Source organism: Myxine glutinosa, chromosome 10 (genome assembly GCF_964187855.1).
Source record: "Myxine glutinosa chromosome 10, kmMyxGlut1.1, whole genome shotgun sequence".
NCBI lineage: Eukaryota > Metazoa > Chordata > Myxini > Myxiniformes > Myxinidae > Myxine > Myxine glutinosa.
The window spans coordinates 121,381,006-121,401,005 of NC_136270.1; the positions used below are offsets into that span (position 1 = coordinate 121,381,006).

A 20,000-nucleotide genomic window follows, 5' to 3' on the forward strand; every position below is an offset into this window, starting at 1 on the left:
TTGTTGTTCCATTGTTTCCCCCCTTTGTTCCAATTTGTCAGCTGATGCTTAATAACCCCCTGTCGTTCTGCTCTTCCATGTGCATCGATATTGGCTTGAAAAATAGGTTTCACTGAATATACTCACATGTCTATCTACAAATGTGTTATTGCCTTATTATTGATCCATCTTAATGGCACATTATTGAGGAAAGTCGGGTGGCCTTTGCAACCTTGTCGTTAAAGTAGCAGGAAATTGATTTTTTTTGGGGGGGTTTGTTTATGCTTTTTTAAGTTGAAGTTCCTTTTTTTTCTTTTTTTTTACAAGGATACACCATATAAAAGGACTTTGTGACAAAGGATGCCTTTTGGCTGATCTTGCCCGTGCTTCATTCACATCCCATTCATACCCAGCACACGCAAAGCAAAATGCATGGTGAAGCAATTGGTTCACTTCTGTCTGTCCGTTCGTTCTTCTGTCCACAAACCTCAGTTTATGATCGAGGAACAACTTAATTTCAATCGAATGTTAAATTTTCAAACACAAATTGGAATGTGAGTAGGAAGACAAGTTTGCCATTCAGCAGTAATTTGGCTCTGAATTCGTCCCGATCGAGCGTGCGCAGAGAGGAGTGAGATTTTTCTTACTCTGTCTCCCTGTCTGACAGTTAAACAAAATTGAAAATCATTCCAAACAGGAAACTTACTGTTTTAAGGATGTTATAAAAGAAACAAACAACAGGCACGAATCTATATTAATAATAAAAGAGAACGTATGTCAGTGCGTCAGTTAGTCAGTCAGTGCGTCTCCTCCATAACTCCAAAACCATGAAACCGAGCAGCCTGAAACTTTGCGTGCGTACTTACGGAACTCCAAGGGAGTGCATGAATGAAAACTGAGTGTTTGGATAAATTTAAATACTCCTTTTGAGGATAATTAACCGGCTCATTTAAATCATAGAAAAACAGGCTTATCACTGGTCATCCCACTATCCCTCCTAAAGGTCATAAGCTGTTTCGGCCTTTTCAAAAATGCCTTGCCTTGGAACAGCCCGCAATGGTTTCTGCATGATTAAGCGCTCAAAATGTATTTTTTCACTTTCCTCAATCGCATCATCAAATGGCTGCTGGTGGTGGCACGTATGCAGCCAGTGGCTGCTTGTCTGCATCATTTTGGGGATACGGTGGTGCCGCTGATGTAATATAATGATGTAACGAAGTATTCTTCAACAGTTTTGTTGGAGTGCTTTCTTGAGAGCTTAAGCCACTTGGCGATCACTCTACAAACTTTGATCTGCACAAGTGTGCATGGTGATACCGCGGCTCAGTTCTCCATGGTGACATCCCAGGAGTTAGGAAGGCAAAATAAATTATAGGATTAGATTTAGTAAAGCAACAGGACAAGCAGGATGGCCAAGAGGTATGCACACTCGCTCTAACCCGTGTGGCCTAGATTTGAATCCTGACCCAGCTATAAACTGTCAACACATGGTTTCACAGTAGGATGACTCATCAATATGCGTGCCATCCCTCAGATGGATGTTAAACTGGGCGTCACATCTGCCGGATTTTCTCCCCCCCTCTTTCCCATTCCCCTCCTCGCTCTTCCCTTCCCCTCCTCACTCTCTCTCTCTCTCTTCCCCCTCTCTTCCCCTCTCCCACCTCTTTCTCAGCCCCATACTCACACTCCCTTTGCTCCCCACCCCCTCTAGCTCACCCTCACTCCTCTATCCCACCCCAACCCTGCTATCTTTCTCTTGCTCCCAACCCTCTCCTCACTCCCCCTCCCTCCTGAAGTGTGCAGTATAACGCCATGTGGTGAAGCATCGCTCTCTCAACTTTCCCGGCTCTCCTCCCCTACTGTGTGTCTCTGTGTGTCTCTGTGTGTCTCTCTGTGTCTCTCTGTGTCTCTCTGTGTCTCTCTGTGTCTCTCTGTGTGTCTCTGTGTGTCTCTGTGTGTCTCTCTCTCTCTCTCTCTCTCTCTCTCTCTCTCTGCCCCCCTTTCTGGGAAAGGGACTGGGTGTCTGGAGGGAGGAAGGGGAATGGGATGCAAGAGAAAGAGGAAGGAGTGGGAGGAGGGAGAGGAAGTGATGGAGTGGGAGTCCAGAAGAAGTGGTAGAGTGGGAGTGCAGAGGAAGTGGTGGAGTGGGAGTCTGGAGGGAGGGGTGGAGTGGTGGGGGGAGGGGAAGTGGTGGAGTGGGAGTCCAGAGGAAGTGGTAGAGTGGGAGTGCAGAGGAAGTGGTGGAGTGGGAGTCTGGAGGGAGGGGTGGAGTGGTGGAGGGAGGGGAAGGGGTGGTGTTGGAGTCTGGATGGAGGGGTGGAGTGGTGGAGGGAGGGGAAGGTGTGGTGTTGGAGTCTGGAGGGAGGGAAGGTGTGGTATTGGAGTCTGGAGGAAGGGAGGTGGGGTGGGAGTAGGGAGGGGAAGTGGTTGGGTGGGAGTCCAGGGGACTTCGGATGGGTGGGGTGGGGTGGGAGTTTGGAGGGAAAGAGGCAGGGGGAGGGGTGTGACGAGGGAGAGGAAAGGGCGGGAGGAGGGGCATTGCGTTTCCTGGCAAACACCGGGTACCCTTGCTGGTGAATAATAATATATGTTCCCCGACAAGGAACTTTGATGCAGGAGAATTATACTCGGCCCAACAAGGCCTGCACTAGTATTGCCAACTTATGGTTGTTTGTCCATCCTCTATCCTATTAAATGCTGACTATCAAGCAAGGAAGCAGCACGTACCATTTTTAAAGTCTTTCGTACGATTCGGGCGAGGTTCAAACCACCAACCTCTCAGACTTAGAGCGGACGCTCTAACCACCACATCTGAAATTGGCCCATTTTAGATAATAAGTTGTAAAAGCCTTCATTGTGATTCCATATTGCGAACAGATTGTACATCTTCTTTGATGCCATCATCTTCTTCTTTGAAATGACGTCCTTCCTGTGCAGGTACATTTTCTGGTAGGTACATCTGTTATTCAGATGGACATGTGGTGTAATCACAGCCCCTAAAACCTTGCTTTGCATGGTCACTCTGTGTGCTTCCGGTTGTGTGGACCATCAACTCCGCACTGCCCCAGAGGCATCAACCTGGGGTGACCGAGAACATAGGAGAAACCATTTTCTTTGAATGTGCAGTGCTAGGATAATTGGCGAATGCCTGGCGATCCGAAACACAACACCCAAGTGAGCAGGAACTTGAGAAGCAGTACAAGAGATGTGATAAGGAGCCGATTCTGCACACCAGGCCACCTGGCTTTCCTTTGAGAACAGCGAACCAATAAGATACACATGTGGAAGAAATAGGCCTGCATTTCCTCTGAGAGTTTCTTGCTTATGAGTACGGGGGTACAACATACAGACAGACAAATACCTACTTGAACAAATACCTACACGTACACAATTTTGCACACACACGCGCGCACACACACACACGCACACAGAGCCCAGAATTAAATGTATACTGGACTTGAGATTCACATTTTTCCCTTGTTCTTATTCTGTGTCGCGACTCCATCCGCTTCCGAATCCATCATCTCGTCGAAGGTGACTTCTGTCGAATCCCACGGGATCATGGTCCATTTACACACTCTCCCATCCACGGTGCTACAACAGATGGCCATAAGCAACAGGACATATGGGTTCAAGCTTCGGCCCGGCTGGATGGCTAAATATTTACACTCGAGTGGGTTTTTCTGAGCAAAGAGAAACATCTCCCCATAAATTACCAAGGACAAGAGGCGCCAAGGGAAAGAGTGTAAGCCAGTTTATCTTGCCAATAAAGCCTTAAGGAAGAAACACACATCCAAGCAGCAGTGTTGGACACACACACACACACACACACACACACACACACACACACACACACACACACACACACACACACACACACACACACACACACACACACACACACACACACACACACACACACACACACACACACACACACACACACACACACATACTCTCTCCAACTGAATATATATATACATATATATATATATACACATAAAAGAAAGTTTTTGTTTGTCTGCACGCGCTAACCTCCGGAACGGTGAAAGATAGGAGGAAAAACAAAAAATGGCGGGATGGGTCCCAGGAAGGTTATAGGCTAGGTGGCGAGGCCGGTCGAGGCCGCCTCGCCGTGCTGGGCCCATTTCGCAATTAAAAGTTGAGCTGAATTATAGTAGTCAATCTTCTACGGCCGTGAGTAAAAGCTGAATTATAGTAGTAAATTCATTCAAAAAGAACCCGGGCAACGCCGGGTGCATTCGGCTAGTATATATATTGTTGCGGATTCGGGGTACGGCACTCCCGTTACCACGGGGGGGGGGGGGGTTAATCCCCTTGTCTTTCAAGCTGGCCGTTCCCCCAACCCTAGAAGTTATAACGCTCCTTCCGGTCGGGAGTAGCCAGGGTGATTGATCAATGAAGTCCCAAATACCTGAGTGCTACCCCTGGCCGTGAAGCAGGGAGATAACTCCTGCTCGGACCGCGGACAAGATGGAATTTGCTGAGCGGTTAGCAATCTGAAGCCCGAGCCATTAACAAAAGACTAACCCGATCCTGAGCGGTTCCGAAATCGTGCCACAGGTACTCAATTGGGAAAGGACGCAAACAATCGAATAGAGGAAACCAGAGTAAAGGGAAAAACAAATAAGGGTTTATTTCACTATATACAAAAACCCAAAAGAGGAAACGAAAGGAAAAGAATGTACAAGAAGAAGAGCAAAAGGACACAGGGCAAGCTTATCTATACAGTCTTACTTAACCCCATGACAAAACAGACAGACTTACACAGGAGGGTAGTGGTAGGAGGAGAGGGTCCAGGCAGATGGTAGGCGTCGAGGTCCGGCTCCAGGTTCACTCGAGTCTGGCTCCGGGTGTTGACTCGTACCGCGGCAAAGAACGGCCGGCAGCTTCATGTGGCGTTGGCGCACGACCGGACCTTTTAGATATAGTGGGGGACTGGGATGCTGCGTATGTAATATGTGCGCTTGCTGCCTCTGTCTCTCTCTCTCTCAATGTTCATACGCGCCTTTCAAACGAGATCATTAATCACCAGGTGCGCTCCGCGCATTCCGTAACAGTCGAGCTCTCCCCGCGCAGTCCTCTCGGCAGTCTTTTCACAATGGCCTCCCCTCACGCAGTCCCTTCAATAATCGAGCTCCCTCACGGTCCTTAATCAATGATGGCTCCCTGCGCAGTTCTCTCGGCAGTCTTTTCACAATGGCCTCCCCTCGCGCAGTCCTTTCAATAATCGAGCTCCCTCGCGGTCCTTAATCAATGATGGCTCCCTGCACAGTTCTTCAGAGGGCTTTTCGTGCGTGCTTATATGGGCAATCCCAGCGAACCCTCTGGAAGCTCCAGCCACGCCCTTACCAGGCCATCCCACCTCAGCCCTGATAGGTTCGCGAGGGCTCACCAACCCCGCCCTCGATGGCTCGTGGACGAGGCCACACCTCTTCTCGTGGCTCTGCCCCATCTTTCCTCGAGCCGACCGTGTGTTCAATGGCGTTTGGAGCAAGGCAGCGAACGCTGCTGGCAAGCGACGGCGCGTAATAGAATTGGGAGGGACAAGCCCCGACTGTAGGGGCACGTACTGGCGTAGCTTGGAGAGAGAGCAGCTGGCAAAGAGGCGAATGGGGCCTATCTTATTTAATTAATGCAACGCAGATTCAACTATTGGGAACAGAGCCTTAACTAAACACAGACAAGGGAAATAACTGAAAGTTCCTATGGTGTCCTACGTGTTGCTTGTGGACTAACTATGGGTGCAACCTTTTTAAATGAAGAGAATTATTTACAAGAATTATTATTTACAAGTGCCGGTTCTAAAAACCGAAACAAAATATATATAGTAGTAGTAGTAAATGGTTTTATTCAACCAATCATAAACATTCAGACATAGAAGAAGACAGAAATGGCAGCAAATAGTACATTGTAATATAATTAAATTACGTACTAATAAACATGGTGGAAATGGGCATTATAACAAAATACAGACAAAATCACAAACAGATTTGATAACTACAAGTCAAAAAGGCTAAAACATCTACATTATACATGTGACAGTGTAAACAATTTAAACGGAAAACGCATGGAACAAATGCTCATATATATATATATATATATATATATATAAATATATATTATATATATATATATATATATATATATATATATAGTTGCAGATATGAGGACTGTATTTTTTTGGTTGTGCTTTATTATGAATATTGGTTATTCTGCGCCTCCTGCCTCCGGAGCTGTGTAAAGGTCAAAGGGCGTCCCATAATTAGTCCATAGAGCACCCACACTACAGCCAATCATAGAATACCCCTGTTCAACAGTTATATCTTATTATGTGTTTTAGGGTAAGGCTGTGTCTCCCATTAATTGAAATACTCCATTGCACCAGTGAAAGAGATAGATTCCCTTCATTCCCATTCCCAAAACCTCCATTCCCCCTTTTCGTCAATTGCCATTCGCATTGCCAACTGCATTTTGGGCGGTTTTCTCTTCATCCGCCATTGACCACGAGGCAGGGTTGGGGAAGAAAGGCGGGTCCCCACCTCGTCATAGAGGGGAGGAGTGAGTCAGCCCCACTCAACCAACCACGAACAAGGGGTTGGACTTGGAGAGGGTGTGGAAAGAAAGATCGAGGAGGTTCGCGAAGGTTGAGGGGCGGGGCCTATATAACCCGCAGGCAGGGCGTTTCCCAAGCAGCAGACGGGAGATGAGCTTTGACGGAGAGACGAGAAGAAGTCCAGGGTTGAACTGTAGCTCGAGCCACCGAAACTGCACTCACTGCAGCTCGAGCCACCGAAACTGCACTTGCTGCAGCTCGAGCCACCGAAACTGCAGCCACAGCAGCGTGAGGCCTGGACAGCAGTTTGGAGCAGGGCCGCGAAGGAGCGGCGGCTGCCCACGAGTCGATCAGCTGCAGAACTAGTTGGACCTCCCTATCCCGCCAGCCATCCATCTCCCGCCAGTCCTATCATCATTCCCCGCGTGAGTCTGTCCGTGTTTGTTCTGTCCCTGGGTTAATTAAGACTGTAGGTAAGCTAGCGTTGCACTGTGTATCTAATCTCGTCTGGAAATAAACGTGACTGCTTTCTTCTTGATTATATGTGTAAATAATAAATCCAATTACTCTTCTGTACGTCTTCTCGTCTTATTCCTTTTCCTCTTTGTATTCGGTCGCTTTAGAGTTTTCCCGATTGAATAGCGGTGGCAAGATCCGGCCAAAGTTTGGGGCAAATCGGGTATTAGTCGGGGAATAACTGTTCGGTCGCGGTAATACCACCGCTCGGTCAAAATAACATCTTAACCGCGTCCGTAACAATATATATATATATATATATATATATATATATATATATACATATCGTATATCATTTACAACACAATGTTATAGTTTGTGTGTTTGTACAGATGTCTGTCCCCCTTCATAAGTGTAGGTTTTAAAGGTCAATCTTTTCACACGAATGTGTTCACTTTGGTCTATTTTTGAGGATACTCTTCTGAGGTTGAACCCATGTAACCAGTTGACTGTGATTCGCTCCACAGGATCATAATTTTTTTCTATTGGGCATTTCATTCCACCTTTTGCTTTCTGATCCATCAACATCAACAGCACCTCTGTTGTCCCAATTGCCTTCCCTAGCCACAACTCTTCCAGGCTTTCTCGTAACTGCTACATGCAGCAAGTACTAAATGCAAACGAATGCAAGGATCAATCCCTCTGCCAAACACTTTTTATAATCCGCTCGGTAATTATATCAAACCCAGACGAGACAGCTCAAAGGAGTGTGTGCTCATCAGCATACCATTCTGTTTGCCAAATGCTTATCCAAGCAACATACCTGCAAAAGTCGATCGTGTACCAACTCGTATTGCTATATAATTTGCAATATTAACAAGCATTCTGAGTATTGCGATGCAATACATGTCCCCTACCGGCAGTCTGTCGTCCGGAAAATTGTTGGGGAAATTACCAAAGGGTTAGTCACGCAAAGAACAGTTTTCCGGACTTTTTTTCTAAACGCTTAATGCTAATGATTTCAAACTTGGCACATGGTTTCCTCATGATAAGTTACAGATCAAGTTCGAACTTCACGACGTTTCGATCATTTTTGACAAAGTTATGGCACTTTGAACTTTGGGAATTCTGATAATTCTGATGATCCTTAACTCAGTGCCATTTTAAATTTTAATTTCCTTTAAAAAACATTTTCTCTGCAATAATAGGACCGATTGAGATCAAATTTTCACCGTAGGAGGGACTCGGTCTGTAGAATATTTTAATGGTAATTATGACGTCATATGTCACGTGGTTCGGCCGCCATATTGTTTTTCGTGAAAAAACGAAAACCCCTTTTTCTCTGCAACGGCTGAACAGATCGAGGCCAAACTTTGCAGGCAGAAACGCATACCCATGACGAACAAAGAAGTCAGCGAGCATGACGTCATGCATCACATGGTTTCAGAGTTATGACGTTTTTAAGCATGAACCTTTAAAACCGAGCTCCTCCCTCATTTTTGGTCCAATCGAGGGGAAACTTCACAAATCTGTTCAGCATGTCAATCTACTAAAATGTCCTTTGTAATTTGCGATAGGGCACGTGGTTTGGCAGATATCGTTAATTAAACGAAAATAATTTTAAAATGGATATCTCTTGTTTATTCTAGAGTTCTCCTCAAGCCGCACCGCGTGCCCTCAGCCTCGTCTCGCGAACGTCAACAGCGCGACACAGCGCGCGCTTTCGGGAGGGGCAGAACCAAGCCGAGCAACATATATATTCACATCGATCATTGATCGTGAACCGGAAAATATAATAAATTACTGATATTAAGCGACTCGAAAGGTTCTTTATCAACAACGTATTTTCTCGTGCTTCTGCTGACCTGTCTGCAAGGTGTATAAATCGAAGTCCCGAGTGCGAATCACAGGTGAGCCCATCCTGAGGTAATTAGCGATTGGGAACGATTCAGAACCTGTGGATAAATAACCCTTGGTAATTTCCCCAACAGTTTTCCGGACGACAGACTGCTGGTAGGGGACATGTATTGCAGCGCAATACTCAAAATGCTTGTTCGAGTTGATGACCTGTAATTTTAGCTCAAGTGAAATGATGGTATCATAGTTTCAAGTGAGATGAGGTACAAGTGAGAGTGGGAACGTTTCAAATGATGGTGTATGGCCCATATACACGTATCATCCATGAACCCTCATATATCACATAGTTTGTAAGCATGGGTTATGAACGTCATAAATTTGATTATTCACTTACATCGGGTCATAGATCAGATATATGAAGTTTCAGATATTTCGGATAAAGACTGCAATTCAGCCAATTATGGCTGGAATACCACTTCAGGGATGACATCATCATGGTCACCCTATATACCTCGTCGTTATCACCCTATATATACAGACTTGGCATTTAATATGGAATTTTTTTTTTTTCTTGACGGGTTTACTTTCTTAACTCAGTATATCAATCTGGTGAGTTTATTTTACACTTTGGTGATTTATTTGTTAAAAGAACCATGTCACTGATTGTCTGTCGCAGCAAGAAGTCAACAACAGGATTATATCACAGGTGGCGTGGCAAAATGTACGGACAGGTGCATTTGATGATTGGCTTCACAGTCGGGTATACAAGGGTTGTTGCGTTCTGTAATAGTGGAAAACAACTGCTGCACGTCTCCAAAAGTTATTGCCGCTTCCTCTGGAGATGGTCCGTCAACTCGACAATGCTGTTTGTCATGGAGTGGTGGTTTACGAAATTACGGTATGAAACAGCGTGCTATTGCTCGGCAGTATGGCATCACTCAAGGTCAGGTGTCAAAGATCCTGAAACGAAATGCTCAGAGGGGTGTCCCTACTCCAATACCGAGGCCAGGATGTCCCCGCAGAACCACAAAGAGGGATGATCGCCAACTGCACCGGTTAGTCCGCAATGGCCGTACCAAGTCAGCTAATCGGCTTATGGCTGAGTGGCAGCAACTGACAAATGCGCCTGTATCCAGAAGGCTAGTCAACCAACGACTGGTTCAAGCAGGGTATCGTGCCAGGCGTCCCCTGAGAAAGCCACGCCTGACCAGACAACACCACCAGCGCCGATTTCAGTGGGCCAGAGAGCACCGTCAATGGCAGCCAGGACACTGGAATCACGTGATCTTCAGTGACGAGTCTAGATTTCTGGTCTATCGTCAAGATGGCCGCGTCCGAGTGCACAGACAAGTGCATGAAGCCTACAACAAAGATTGTATTGTGCCAAGAGTCCAAGCTGGAGGTGGTGGGGTGACCGTTTGGGCTGCTTTTCATGCAGGGGGCAAAACTGACCTGGTTGTTCTGAATGTAAACCTGAACCAGTTGAAGTACAGGGCCATTCTGGAAGAAACATTGCTTCCATTTGCTCGTGCAGCCTTTCTAGGAAACTTTGTCTTCCAAGATGACAATGCACGGCCTCATCGTGCTCGCATGATCCAACACTTTCTTGCTGACCGTGGTGTAGAGCATATGGAGTGGCCTGCCATGTCCCCGGATATGAATCCGATAGAGAACTTGTGGGCAGAATTAACGCGTCAAATCGACCACTTGGACCAGCAGCCGACCTCTGTGCGTGAATTGCAGCAGGCTATTGTCACTGCATGGCAAGCGATTCCTGTCCAAACATTGGCAAATCTCGTGAACAGCATGCCTCAACGTGTACGTGCTCTCCTGAATGCTCGTGGGGGTTACACGAAGTACTGAACTGTAATTTTACTGTCCGTAATCCCAATCGTAATTTAACTTTTGTTTTTGTTAAAAAAAAATTTGGCTAATGTGCAAAATAAAGAGATACTTCTGGAAAACGTATAGACGTTTAACACTGTACTGTCCATGAATCGAGTTCGATATCAGTTTACATCACTTTCAAGGATCAATTTATTTGTTTCGAAATGTCAAATGTGGTTTTTGTTTCTTTTAAAGGTCACATGTCATAAAGGTTCCAAATGCCCAATAGAAATTCCTCTTTTCTCCCGCCTCTGGAACAAACTCCCACACTCCCTTCAATCCCACTCCTCCCTCCAGGTCTTTAAAACAGCTGTTCACCACCATCTCTTATCTTCCCCCATCCAAAACCTTGATCTTTTCTACCCCCACTAATTCACCCCAGATCCACCTTGTTTGAAATTCCAACTTCTTTCCTGGAAGTCCTGGCAGTGTCCATATGTTTTATACCTCTCCCACCCCCCTTCCCATGCCTCCCCCCCAAAGCCCTCTCCCTCCCACAGATCTCTCGATGTCTCCATGTCTCTCGGTCCCTGCTCTCAAATGTTGTGTTTGTGTCCTTCCCCCTCTCTCCCCATCTTGTCTACCGCTCCCAATGTTATTTGTTTTATGTGTCGGTTTGTCTGTTTGTCTTTCTGTGTGATTAATGTTCGCTCTTTCACGAGCCTCGATCTTGTATACAAAACAAACAAAAAAAAAAAACATTAACAAAATCTAGAATAATTTCAACATAATTCCAATGAACTTTTGTTCTAAGACATCTTGAAAAGTAAGTTCACCCCCACAAAAAAATATTCCATATTAAATGCCAAGTCTGTATATAGTTGATGACATATGCTAAGTTTAATTTTTTTTCACTGAGTGGTTTCAGTGAAAATGAGGTTCAAATTTTCCCTTTAATCCAATATGGCTGCCATACCATGTGACCTAGGACGTCAAAATTAGCAATCAAATATTCTCCATGGGGAGGGAGTCCTTCCAATTTTTAAAGTTTTGCATCGATCGGACAAGCGGTTGCAGAGAACAGCATTTTTTAAGTGAAAATATATAGACGTGGACACAGACACACAGACAGACACAGGCAAGGGCATTGCAATAGTCTCGCATCCCCTTCGGGGCGAGACGAATAATCCACAGAAGAACAGATGAAGAAGTAAACATTATAAAAAGGTATAGAGAAATTGATGAATTGACTTACTGATACATATAGAATCTGATGTCGGAGTGCAATCTTGGAGGATGTCCTGGTCACCCAAACAAAGGGAACAAGGCAAGCATGGTTCCCTGTCACTGATGACATCAGAGAAGAAACCTATCGGGCAGGTCTCGCAAAGGGTGTTGCTGTCTGGAGTGCACACCATCCCCACACCCATTCCTGGGCTACATTCATCGCAGGGTATGCACCCGCCATTTCCCGGTGCAGAGAAGAATCCATCTTCACACTCGCAGATGGTGTCATCGGCCTCGGTACACGGAACACGCATGTGCATGGGTCGCTGACACATGATGCAGGTCCTACAAGGCTCCGTGTGGCTCCACTTGCTGGAGAAGGTCATACCTGTTATGCATGATACGCAATAGGAAACAAACATTTTGTTATTTAATCGATGGAATAAGTAATTATTACTGTTAGGATGATATTACTGGATATAGTGACCAAAGTAACATCATTTTGTCCAAAACTGCTCAACGGAAAATTTGAAATATATATATATATATATATACCTAGTATACAGTAATATCATATATATATATATATATATATATATATATACCTAGTATACAGTAATATCATATATATATACAGTATATATATACCTAGTATACAGTAATATCATATATATATATATATATATATATATATATATATATATATATATATATACCTAGTATACAGTAATATCATATATATATATATATATATATACCTAGTATACAGCAATATCATATATATATATATACCTAGTATACAGTAATATCATATATACATATATATACCTAGTATACAGTAATATCATATATATATATATATATATATATATATATATATATATATATATATATATATATATATATATTGATCTAGAGTGTTCTGCTCTAACCTGCACATTGCAGGGGCAGCAGGGTTTATTGTTCAGCATAGCAGAACAATTTTAAAGGTCAGGTTTCACTGTCAAAGTGCAGAGGTTCCACGTCGGGATGGTAGATGAAATCATTTTCACGGCTGAGTGTCAGCAAACAGTTAGAGAAACGACTAATGGTAAATATTCCTTGTGATCCCTCTGTCATGCACGACCAGGGAGCTCCTGTATTTTCACAAAGGGCAGGCCCGGGCAACGACAACAGTTCAGAACAATCCCCATGTGGTTTGAAGGATGGTCCAAAATGAAAATTGCTTTCCAAACATTTTCTTACATTTTTGTTGCCTTGGGGCAAATTTGGAAAAAGGCTTTTAAATGTACACAGCAGTGTGTGCAACGAGCTGCATGTTTTTGGGGCTGTATATGTGAACCAATACGTAAAAAACAAAAAGATCAGCAAAAGTCTGGATGATGTTCATTGAAAGAAGAGCGAGATGATATTAGAATAGGAAATACATTCATCGGTAAACCATAAAAGCAATGTTTCCTTGAGGTCTGCATACATGCTATGTACAAATGGGAAGGAAATTGTAGATGGATAATGGCTGGAGAGGTAGGAGGGGCGGGGGGGTTTGGGAGGGGGGGGGGGGTTGGGAGGGGGGCTAAATTGAGACAAGAAAAGGAAAGAGTGCTGGAAAAGTCTCTGATCTTGCATCACGAATCTCGACATATTTCTCCTCTGGTCTCCTCCATTTTGCCAACTCTAATCTTATTACCCCATCTCTACATGACTACTATTGCTTATACACCTTGTATCGGAAACACACCTCTAAAGTTCCTTCCCCACTCCACGTCCATCGATCGATCGGATTCTCTTTCCTCTGAAATCACCTCTCAAAACTCCTTTTTTCAACTCGACGCCTTTTCCATGGACTCCACAATGATTTGCACATCTTTCCCTTGATCCCTCCCTATCATAATTAATAGAATGATAAGTGATGGAGGATTGCAGAGTATTGGATATTGGATAAAAGGGGAAATATCAGAGGGTAGTAAGGTGATAGGAGGGAAGAAGAAATGTATTGGAGGCATCATTGCTTGGGGATGGTGTTCAAAGGTAATGCCATTTTTGCATACGTACAATGTAGATTGTCCCTCATCATTATCAATGATTTTACTGTGCTCTTGTTAAGAGGAAATGTCCTTCTGATGATTCTTGCTGATGTTATAGCAAAAGCGAACGTCCAGATTTTACAAATAATACAAATTTATCTGTCTATTTCTCATTTTTATTCGCTACGCTGCATTATTCTTGAGAAGTCCATCTCAAAGGCAGAACAAGTTACAAGAACAAGGTACAAGACCCCACCATGCATGCGTATAGAGCAGGCGTAACCAGAGGGCTGCGATTGGAGATTGCTGATGGTTCCCGGTATAGACAACTCATATTAGGCAATTGACCGCACTTGAAATTCTGCTTCATAATGAAAAAAAAATGTATATAAATAATGGGAAAAATAAATAATTGAAAACTGAAAAATATTTTAATAATTGAAAATAGAATATTTTAAAAAATTAAATAATGGAATATTGAAAAATATTTTAAATAATTGAAAAAACTAAATTTTGAAAATTAAAAAAATTGAAAATTAATGAAATGAATATTCAAAAAATTTAATGATTGAATATTGAAAAATATTTTAATAATTGAAAAAACAAGATTTTGAAAATAAAAAAAATTGAAGATTAATTAAATGAATATTGAAAAAAAAAATTAAGTGGAAGAAAAATCATAGTTGGAAATTAAATAATTTTTAAAATAATATTGGAAAAATGATTCTTCAAAGAGCAAGACACCATGGACACCAAGACGAAACATTTAAACGTCTCCATCCGTGCACTGGGAAGCATAACAATGTACACCGAATCGGGTACCTGGGGCTTACCTTAGAGACCAATGAACTTTTGAAAACAAGAAATGAGGACAAATAATAACCTTGGTCAGAATGGCTGTGAAAGTGGCAGCAAATGTGTCCTTCAGTTTTTAAATTTCCCACTTGTGGATGTCCAAGCGGCTGAGTTTGAAATGATATGATCGAAGGTTACTCGGTTATTACTGGTCTAATGATCTCCGGGTGTCTGCAAGACTAACGAAATGCTGTTGTAGTGTTTGCTGACATTGCGCAATTCAGCACTTGATTCAATGAACGTCGCTTTGAGCCTTTGGAGTTTAAATCGAATGTACTAAACTTTATTCAAAATATAATAATTAAGGAACGACTCTTCAGACTTTGTATAAATAAGTACAAAACATTCACATGAAAGAAGCCAAATTATTCACATTTATCTAAATACATATTTTCAAATGTTTGTATTTGTGTAGTTGCGTGTTTGTGTGTCCGTGTGTTTGTGCTTGTTTGTGTGTCTGTGCGTCCGTGTGTTTGTGTTTGTTTGTGTGCTTGTGTGTTTGGGTGTGTTTGTGTACTTGTGTGTGTATTTGTGTGTTTGTGTGTGTATTTGTGTGTTTGTGTGTGTATTTGTGTGTTTGTGTGTGTATGTTTGGGTGTGTATTTGTGTGTTTGTGTGTTTGTGTGTGTATTTGTGTGTTTGTGTGTTCTGGTGTATATTTGTGTTTTTTTATGTTCGTGTGTGTGTTTGTGTAGTTGTGTGTTTGCGTGTGTTTTCGGGTGTGTTTGTTGTGTAGGTGTGTGTTTGTTTGTGTGTTTGTGTGTTCAGGTGTGTGTTTGGTTGTGTAGTTGTGTGTTTGTATGTGTTCTGATGTGTGTTTGTTTGTTTGTTTGTGCAGTTGTCTGTTTGTTTGTGTGTTTGTGTGTTCAGGTGTGTGTTTGTTTGTTTGTGTGTTTGTGTAGTTGTGCGTTCATGTAGTTGTGTGTTTGTGTGTTTGTATGTGTGTGTGTGTGTGTGTGTGTGTGTGTTCGTGTGTGTGTTTCTTTGTGTCGTTGTGTGTTTGTTTGCGTGTTTGTGTATCTGGGTGTGTGTTTGTTTGTGTGTTTGTGTGTTCATGTGTGTGTTCTTGTGTGCTTGTTACTTGCGAATATCAATAATTTGTGTGTGTGTTTGTTAGTGTAGGTGTGTGTTAGGGTGTGTTTTGGGTGTGTGTTTGCTTGTGTAGTTGTGTGCTTGTTTGTGTGTGTAGGCTTCCGTCTGGCCGCTCTGCCATAAAGTCCAGATCGGTGGAGTGTTGCAGTGATGGTTGTCCTTCTGGAAGTTTCTCCCATCTCCACACAGGATCTCTGGAGCTCAGCCAGAGTGACCATCGGGTTCTTGGTCACCTCTCTTACCAAGGCCCTTCTCCCCCGATTGCTCAGTTTGGCCGGGCGGCCAGCTCGAGGAAGAGTCCTGGTTGTTCCAAACTTCTTCCATTTAATAGTTATGGAGGCCACGGTGCTCTTGGGAACCTTCAATGCAGCAGAGATTACTTTTGTAGGCTTCCCCAGATCTGTGCCTCGACACAATCCTGGCTCTGAGCTCTGCAGGCAGTTCCTTCGACCTCATGGCTTGGTTTTTGCTCTGATATGCATTGTCAGCTGTGAGACCTTATATGGACAGGTGTGTGCCTTTCCAGATCATGTCCAATCAATTGAATTTACCACAGGTGGACTCCAATCAAGGTGTAGAAACATCTCAAAGATGATCAAGAGAAATGGGAGGCACCTGAGCTAAATTTCAAGTGTCATAGCAAAGGGTATGAATACTTATGTCAATGTGATATTTCAGTTTTTTCTGTTTAATAAATTTGCAAAACTTTCTAAAGTCCTGTTTTCTCTTTGTCATTATGGGGTATTGAGTGTAGATTGATGAGGGAAAAAATGAATTTAAACGATTTCGGCATAAGGCTGCAACATAACAAAATGTGAAAAAAGTGAAGGGGTCTGAATACTTTCTGAATGCACTGTAGTTAATCTACTGATGTGGATCCATGACTGGTTGTGGATCTATTGATGCAGATAATCTACTGATGTGGATCCATGACTGTGCTTGTAGATCTACTGATGTAGGTAAACAACAGATGTGAATCCTTGACTGAGGTTGTGCATCTACTGATGTAGGTGATCTACTGATGTGGATCCATGACTGTGGTTGTGGATCTATTGATGCAGATAATCTACTGATGTGGATCCATGACTGTGGTTGTAGATCTACTGATGTAGGTGATCTACTGATGTGGATCCATGACTGGTTGTGGATCTATTGATGCAGATAATCTACCGATGTGGATCTGTAACCGAGGTTGTGGATCTTCTGATGTAGGTGATCTACTGATGTTGATCCCTAACTGTGGTTGTAGATCTACTGATGTAGGTAATCTACCGATGTGGATCTGTAACCGAGGTTGTGGATCTTCTGATGTTGGTGAGCTACTGATTTGGATCCATGACTGAGGTTGTGGATCTACAGATCAAGGTAATCTCCTAATGTCGAGCCGTGACCGAGGTTGTGGGTCCGCTGTTTGGAGAGGTTCTGGGCTGAAAAGATGGAAACCTCGAGGAAGAATGATGCCCAGTGCAGTCGGGAAACCAGTCAATTACTTATAGGTTAAAGTTCTTACTTTACATAAGGGAATTATGTTTTCAGGTTTAAAATTTAAATAAAGTTGAACACAGGAAGTTGTGAAATTAACATCATTTACAGCAATCCTTTAAATTATATTAAAGTTTAGGAGCAACCAATACCGTACAATTAAGTGATGTGTGTGTGTGTGTGTGTGTGTGTGTGTCTGTGTGTCTGTGTCCTGCTCGCTCACCATCCCAGCAGCGATCACACTTTGTGTTGTCATCGAGGCATGGTGAGGTCACGCCAAAGCCAGGGTGACACTGCTCACAGCATTCACCACTTTTCGTATATTCACGACTCCGACACCCAGATTGGCTTCGCACATCCCACACAAACTGGAAGAGTGCACAAGGAAGAGGCAAAATATTAACCCATGTTGAAAAGTTCTGCCTCCACAGTAAACTTGGAAAAGGAAATGCATAGATTGGTGCCTTCGCCAACATCCTTTTTTTAGCTCACCTGGAACGAAGTTCAGGGGAGCTTATGTGATGGCACGTCGTCCGGCAGGCCGTCCGTTCGTCCGTCCGTCTGTCCGTCAGTCCGTCCGTCTGTAAACACTTGAAACTTCTTCTCCGAAACCGCTGATGGGATTGCGACCAAATTTGGCACAAATGATATTTGTTGTGTTGTGACTAAAGTTTGTTCACAGCATTTTAAAAAATCTGCCTCTTTGAGGGTTAACGGGGGGCCAAAGTGGATCCAGGTACGACCCCCTAAAATAGATATTTGCTTTTTTCTCAGAAACTACACGAGCAATTCCGATGAAACTTCACCACAACCTTCATCACCCGTGATGTACCAAAGTTTGTTCACGGCATTAAAAAAAATCTGCCCCTGTGGGGGTATACGGGGAGGGTTGCCCCCCAAAATAGGTATTTGCTTTCTCCTCAGAAACTACAAATGCAATTCTGATGAAACTTCACCACAACCTTAATAATCTGTGTTGTACCAAAGTTTGTTCCGAGCATTTAAAAAATCAGGGTCTAAGGTGGTCTATGGGGGTTGGGGGGGGGGTATTTGCCCCCCAAAATAGGTATTTGCTTTTTTTTCTCAGAACCTACAAACACAATTTTGATGAAACTTCACCACAACCTTCATCATCCGTGATGTGCCAATGTTTGTGCAAGGCATTGGAAAAATTGGGGTCTAAGGTGGTCTATGGGGGGCTGGCCCCCCAAAATAGGTATTTGCTTTTTTCTCAGAACGTAAACACACAATTTTGATGAAACGTCACCACAACCTTCATCATCCATGATGTACCAATATTTATTCAAGGCATTGGAAAAATTGGGGTCTGAGTAGGTACACGGGGTGGGAGTGGGGGGTGCCCCCCAAAATAGGTATTTGCTTTTTTCTCAGAACGTAAACACACAATTTTGATGAAACGTCACCACAACCTTCATCATCCGTGATGTACCAATATTTATTCAAGGCATTGGAAAAATTGGGGTCTGAGTAGGTACACGGGGTGGGAGTGGGGGGTGCCCCCCAAAATAGGTATTTGCTTTTTTCTCAGAACCTAAACACACAATTTTGATGAAACGTCACCACAACCTTCATCATCCGTGATGTACGAATATTTATTCAAGGCATTGGAAAAATTGTGGTCCGAGTAGGTACACGGGGTGGAAGGGGGGGTGCCCCCCAAAATAGGTATTTTTGTTTGTTTGCTTAAAGTCTTGTGATTATGGTAATATGATTCCACATGCTGCCCTGTCTTCCAGCAACCATTGAATTTGGTTTAAAATACCTTTTGTCAGTGCAGTAAATTGTTTATTCTACCAGGTGAGCGCCAGGTGTATTGCTCCTATGTTTATACATGAGTTTGAATTGAAAACCTTAGTTCACCGTGCATGGTATTACAGCGTCGATCAAATGGAACCCGTAAATGAGGAAGTACTTTACAAGTGAAAAAGTTCTGTACGCGGGTCTATCAAATACGAGCTACAACATGAGTACGTCCATCAAATACGTAGTAGCATGTAGTTATTGCTGTATCGGCCCTCTTGCCTCATGTGGCAAACAACTTTAGGCCCCAGCATTTAGTCAATTATTGAGCTTCATCCAAGACTGTACTCCACTTCAAAACCACATTCCCTAGCCACCCATGGAGTGGGCTAACAACAAGTTATTCCATAAAGGATGAATGAAAGATGCCAGATGCCACTGAAAGTAACTATTTCATGAAAAAGTTTCGCAGAGTGGGAGAAATGCGCCCCTTGGACATCAAAGTGGTGGCTCATGGCATCGTAAGCTCCTTGGGGTCGAAAAGGGAGAATCGGAGGGAATAATTGTATTATTTATTTATCCACACTGGCAATATGATGATGGACTGATGGTGGGGCTTTTACTTGTAGTATATCAGAAGGAAAACAAGGAGAGGATGGAATTAGGAGACATTTGTGCACTTGTCCAATCATTTACGAGGCCATCAGCAGACTAAACCCTAAAGGACAAATGAACAGTGTCATATATACCGGAAGTTTTACTTGAACCAGCTTTGGCCCAAATGGGAGTGCCAAACAGACTAACGATGAGAGAGTTGATGAAGTTGGAGGAATAAATTAGGGAAAGGGAGTGTTATGGTGGGT

General features: G+C 43.3%; 1 protein-coding gene across 1 annotated transcript in view; it reads right to left on the reverse strand.

Moving 5' to 3' along the window:
- Positions 1-20,000, reverse strand: part of NGFR (nerve growth factor receptor) — a 39,271-nt gene that overhangs the window by 18,198 nt on the left and 1,073 nt on the right. Inside the window, exons 2-3 of the mRNA XM_068101487.2 lie at positions 17,600-17,744; positions 11,952-12,311 (exon numbers count right to left, since the gene is read on the reverse strand). Of these exons, the coding sequence (XP_067957588.2) occupies positions 11,952-12,311; positions 17,600-17,744 (505 nt within the window). The remainder of the gene's footprint in view (positions 1-11,951; positions 12,312-17,599; positions 17,745-20,000) is intronic.